This window comes from Cynara cardunculus, assembly GCF_001531365.2.
Source record: "Cynara cardunculus var. scolymus isolate 2C chromosome LG 15, CcrdV1, whole genome shotgun sequence".
NCBI lineage: Eukaryota > Viridiplantae > Streptophyta > Magnoliopsida > Asterales > Asteraceae > Cynara > Cynara cardunculus.
The window spans coordinates 16,050,214-16,056,398 of NC_037542.1; the positions used below are offsets into that span (position 1 = coordinate 16,050,214).

Below are 6,185 nucleotides of genomic sequence, written 5' to 3' on the forward strand. Positions count from 1 at the left end.
GTCAAATATGATATACTTAAACTTTAAGTTGTATGGATAGCTGTACCAAATGATTGATGATAAAAAAGAAATTAAGAGTATAGAGGACAACATATTCAAAGTTAGAATAATATTTTGATGTATCAAAGTATCAATATAACCAACTCATGCGGTTCGGACTAGGTAGGGCTACAATTTGGTTTGGGTCGGGTTGAGATTTTTTAACCGCAAACATTGTATTGAGTTGTTCAAATGATTTCAATCAATCAACCCGACCCATGATGTTACTTTGAGCCAAAATGCACTGCACCTGACTCATACACGCACAGTTACCGAAAAAACATGGACAAGATCAGAAACATATTCAATGCAAGCTTCAACATGTATCAATGTTAATGAAAAGAGCCAAGGAGTTGCCCTGGCACCCGTTGTACAAGAACAACGTCACTGTTCTTTACATTTCGCTATCTTTCATCCTACATGTATAACACCCGATTCTAATATTATATATCAGCTGATATACACCTTATCTTCAACTTATTACTGTCTCCTAACCCTTGACGATGATTCAGCTGCACTTGCTCTTCTCCCACCTGCACGTGCGTTCTCGCTTGACGGCAGTGCCCAACCACCCCTGCTCGCCCCTTCAACACCAATTGTCAACAAATGAGACCATCAGTACAAGGGGAAAAGATTTTGGGACCCAATTAGCACTAATGCACCGGATCCMATCAGAACCCCGCAGTTAAGCATGCCCATTTACCTAATATTTTATTCTGATATCTATTTCCATATATGTAAAATAGAAACTTTATAATGTTTTAGTTCTCCTGATAACGTATCATATTTTGTATGCAAAAAGTAACTTAAAAGTTAAATACAGAAGTGCAAATAAAGATCATATGGCATGACATAATGTTAACTACTACCATGAGCATTGGTTCCATCAGTCCAGCCAGGCAGATGCTTTGTAGCTTTTCCTTTCCAAGCCTTTTCAAATCCAGCAAGTTCATCTGATAACCATATTAATAAGGCTCTTTGGTTAATTACTGTTGCATCACCTTCTGGAATGCATTACAAGATACAATATATAATATATATATATATATATACACACACATGTGTGTGTATGTATACCTTCGTTGATGTTGTGCAACATTTGCATTGTATCCACCTCACCATCTGATTTCAGATGCCTTGAAACAGTGTGTCCCTAACATGCCAAATACTTCATTTCGTTAGTGGTGGGAATATACAAAGCAACTTACTAGCTTGCGTTGCCTGTAAGCCATTGTAAAGAAAGAAAATCACAATAGCAAGAATTTTATAGTGAATTATTAAATTATATACCTTATCATAGATTCCTCTAGAGATTCTATGAGCTGCCTGACCCGTCAATGAATCAGCTTTTTTATGTTCTTCAAATCTCAGCTGAACTCCCACAGAACAGATCATAAAAATCAAGAAGATACATACATACATATATACATATATATATATATATATATATATTCAAAAAAAGCTTACAGTTACTTACACCATCACTGCCAGCTCTTCTAGTACTAGATGAGGTATAATATTCTCCATTAGAACCCCCATATGTAACGGTGGAACTCTCAAAAGTGAAGCTATGAGCTTGTGGACGTGAGTGTGTATCATGCATGATGCTGAATTGGTTCCCATACTGCGTCTGTTTCAGCTCTCTTTCTGCAAGATAAAAGTTCACATTCATTTGCATTGATGTAAACTATATCCAATTTCTATTGCATAAAATGGGATGCGAATCATAAATATATTAATTGGTGCATCAGCAATTTAACTAATTTTGATATTTTGAATTGGACTCATAAGCTCAACCCTTTTTAGGAAAATTGAAATTCCCAAAGTTCTATCCAACTGTATTCTCTTTAATTTCCACCCATTGTACATCACCAACATTTAGTTTTCCATGTCCATCTTCACCTCATACCCGATGCTTCTCACAAAGATATGTTATATCGAAATTCCCTAGAGTATGGGCATATCTATATAGGTTTCTTTAACGTTTTAAATTTTATTTTGCAAATCGAAAAAATGTTCCACAGTTCCAGTACATAAATCAACGCATAAAACTGGAAACTTCACCTTTAGTTCCATCATCTGGCTGCTCAACATAATGTTGTCTCGCAGACCTACCATGCTTATGAGGATTCTCTTTCTTACCGTGCCCAGCTTCTGGTTCCTCTTTCTCATTGTCAGAGTTCAGTTCTTCAATAATCAGGCCCCTAGAACTATCAGACAGGGATTGCCTGTGCTCATGAATTCTAGGTGCATGTGCATCCATGAAAGGACTTCCGTTTGAACCATATAAGCTTGATCCAAATGAATTTACACCCATAATTGGATTCCCTGCATTGCCAAATGGGCTTACACCCATAAATGAATTCCCTGCATGGCCAAATGGACTTGGCTGCAACATTCCACCCAGTGGTTGCGTGAAAAACGGGTCATCAAATGGGTCCCTTCCTCCAAATAGGCTAGGCATACCCCCAAAACCAGCGAAAGGATCCCCGAAACCAAAGAAAGGATTGCCTCTTCCTCTCCCGCCCTGCATCTTCTTCAAATTGTCTACCTGAAAAATGTTGAGCAATTCAATGAAGTTATTTATCCTTATTCCAAGATCAAAGCTCTTTAAAATTCTCCATCAAAACAATATGACACCTATAACGAAAGCAAAGTACAAGCACATGATGCAGTACTCATTAGTGAGCTCGTAGCATATGAAGATATTTTACTTTATCCACATATACATAAATATGAAAGTCAGATTAAGCAAGACCCCGAAAGGGTCAGTAAGGAATTACTGCATTTAGAATCCCATTTACTCCAGAATTTAGACAAAAATGGAAATCTAATGCAGAGATCTTGGGTGGAAGTAGGTGATATTTTAGTGGGTAAATTTACGTCCCAAATGGTGAAAGAATCATCATATGCCCAATAATTTTACGAACCATCCTTGTTCATCTTCCTACCTGTGTTTAGTGTTTTCTGTTACCATAATTAAATCGATTAGGCAAAATCATCGTGAAAGCTTAATAACAAAATTCACAACAAAAATCAGAGTTATGTAAAATCAGACGTGCAAATATATAAGAGAAGCCACAAAACTGAAATCAAACCCTAGGAAGATAATCAGATAAGGAGGAGCACTGAATTTTAATGGCAATTACGAGGGAGGTAGAAATTTTGTGGTGGTAATCGTTGATGCATTTTGGGATTTCAGAGACTCGAGTAGAAGTGCGTTCATCTATCGGTGCGTAAGATAAACAAAATTGGCGTCAAAACCTTACGATTTGGCACAAAAGGGCCAAGCAGAATTGACTGTTGAAAAACAACAATCACCAATTTCCATCTTTCAAAATATAAAAGAACATCCTCTCGTTCCTATAATTGATCATCATGAAAGCCATAAACACGAAAAAACACATAACGAACACACAGTGGTATCATCAAACATAAAATTCGATCAAGATCGCTTATTATTAACCCATAAAAACTGAAAGCTACACAATCCGATCATACATAAAAAAACACGCAGATACGAAAGCGCCATATAAATGAAATCAAAACCATGTAGACGTACCTGCGGAGTGAATTGAACACCAAAATCCAGTGATTTTTAGGAGAGAAGTAGAGAGTCGACGGTAGTTGACTAGTAGTAGGTGATAGTTTTGGGGTTTCTGGGAATCGAGTAAATCTGAATTCAAGAATTGTTGCGAAAGAAAAGATGAACATCAACAAAACCCGAATTGTTTGACCCGGGAAGGTCCGGTAGTTTCGACCCGACTATCGGTTTAATTGAACCGTAATTTCAAAAGATCTATTTTTGGTTAACCCCTAGGGGGAGTAGGGGTTGGGAAAGCGGCTGCCATTGGACCATGAGTCCATACCTAGCGTATTTAATATATGATCTAGAAATGTATTGAAGTAATATAGTGAAATAGATGTTTATCTTAGTGATTCATTTTATATTTTGGTTCTATCGATGTTATAATGTAATTTTATATAATTTTGAAAAAAACAAAAATATTCTTATTTTTAATAAAATATAAATTTGAAAATATTATAAGAATTTGAAAAAAAAAATCGATATTAGTATCAAATTAATTATTTAATAGTTCTCGTTTTTGTATAATTTTTTTAATTTAATTTTTTATTATAATTTAATTGAAGTTTAATGACAAACTAATTTATTTTTGGTTTACGAGTTTTTTTAAGATAATAATTAAGTATTCTGTTATAACTTAATAATTATTTTAATTATATTTTAGATTTTTTATATTTACAATGATGTTTATTTGTAGTTAGTTACACGAATTCAAACATGAAGCTTTAATAAGATGTATTCACGTACATTCTACTTGTAATATTGAACTTTAAGTAATACGCATCAATAAAAAGTATTTTATGCATAAAAAATTGTTTTTGAGAGTTTTTGTCAAATATTTTATAAAACAATATTATTATGTCATCTTTAACGGTAATTCTATTTTAGAAATTCTAAAGACTTGGGAGAGATTTGTTCCAGCAACTTCATCTAAAATAGAGAAAAAATAAGAGAGAATGAAGAAATCTTCAAATTTAAAAAAAAATAAGAGAAAAAAACATAACATATTTATTGGAGATGCTCTCATTCATAAAATTAAATAACTAATTTTAAAAGAAAAGACAATAGCATTTTATAAACTAATGGGCCCATACGATGCAAAAAACAGTCTATTCTCATAAATTTTTATTTATTTAGTATTAATGGTTTGATCCATTTTTATATTACAAACGTTAATTGATTTCAATTTGATGTCATGGCTCATTAATATAGCTACAAGCCTACAACTACGTCAATCGTACGCAATCGATCATATAGGGTATTAGCAGAGAATATTGGTATCTAATTTGCTCGATTTGTTTATTTTTTATTTTATAGTTATCCTTTTCCTACATTAACTCTTTGTATTAGAGTTTGTATAATTTGTATTCATCTGTACATTCACGTGCTATACAAAGGAAATCTTGAAATAAACTGTTCTAAATTTAATATGAAATATATATGGTATAAGAAAGTTAACATTCAGACATTTATCTATTTAAAACTCAAATACTAATAGTTAATGGAACAAATGTTTCTTTGAAACTGTATATCCAAAATTTTCGATCTCAACTGAAAATTAAAACCCTAAATTCTAAAAACAATGTCCAAAACATATTTATCAGAATTGGAGTTTATTCAATATACAATTAACTGTTTATAATGAAAATTGCAGATGTAACTTATTAAGGACTCATAGTTAAGATGTGAGTGAGAGGATGATGTGAGAAGACTTATACATACATACATACATGGTCGAATATATAGATACAGTTTGTTCTTCCTATATTGAATATATTATCTTTCAAAATACATTATTCAAATATAATAAATGATATAAATATCGATCAAACACTACATCAACAGTTTAAAAGATTTGAGATATGGATGTCTATAAATCAATAGCAATTTAATGGAGGATGGTCAATTGGTCATGGTCCATATTTGCCCTCTAGAAAAGGGAAGGCTAGGAAGATGACCATTGTCATAACCTAAGCATTGGATCCCAAGTCATGATATCAATTGTGTATATATTGATAATTTGATTATCTGGTATTTGATTGTTCTTTCTGTTTATTTATTATTAAAAGAATATATAATTATAAATAAATAAAAATTAAAAGCCCGTAACAAGTAAAAAATTACTATGTATAATTTTGAAAACCAAAATATCATTTAGACCATCTCTAACGGAAACTTTAAAATAGAGAAAACGGGGATTGTGTTCTCTGTTTTGCTATGACACATTCTCTATATTGTTCTTTAAAGTAAAGAAAACAAACCATTTGAGTTGTGGGCTTGTGGTGCACTGGTTAAATCTCGGAAGAAGTAGTGAAAAATTCCATCTATCACGAGTTCGAATTCAGACGATGTCAAAGTCTTTGTGGTCATGAAGGTTCACGTGTGATGATTCTAGGCCTTTTATGGTCACACAAGGGATTAGTCGGTGTTTATAAGTTAGTCCGGAAATTCACAGTTACTAAAAACAAAGAAAACTCCAGGTTTAGAAGATTCTTTAAAATTTAATTTGAAAAGAGAGAAATTGTTTTTTATTTATTTCTAACGATAAGATCGAATTATT

At 32.7% G+C, this 6,185-nt stretch overlaps 1 protein-coding gene across 1 annotated transcript; it reads right to left on the reverse strand.

Annotated features, from left to right (window-relative positions):
• Positions 1-328: 328 nt before the first annotated feature.
• On the reverse strand, positions 329-3,712 carry LOC112527927. Its single transcript, XM_025138786.1, has 7 exons — positions 3,602-3,712; positions 2,104-2,590; positions 1,517-1,686; positions 1,330-1,410; positions 1,117-1,192; positions 909-992; positions 329-623 (listed from the first exon to the last, which is right to left on the reverse strand). Exons 2-7 carry the CDS (start codon positions 2,570-2,572, stop codon positions 520-522), a joined length of 984 nt encoding a protein of 327 aa, XP_024994554.1. The 5' UTR covers positions 2,573-2,590; positions 3,602-3,712; the 3' UTR covers positions 329-519.
• Positions 3,713-6,185: the final 2,473 nt, after the last annotated feature.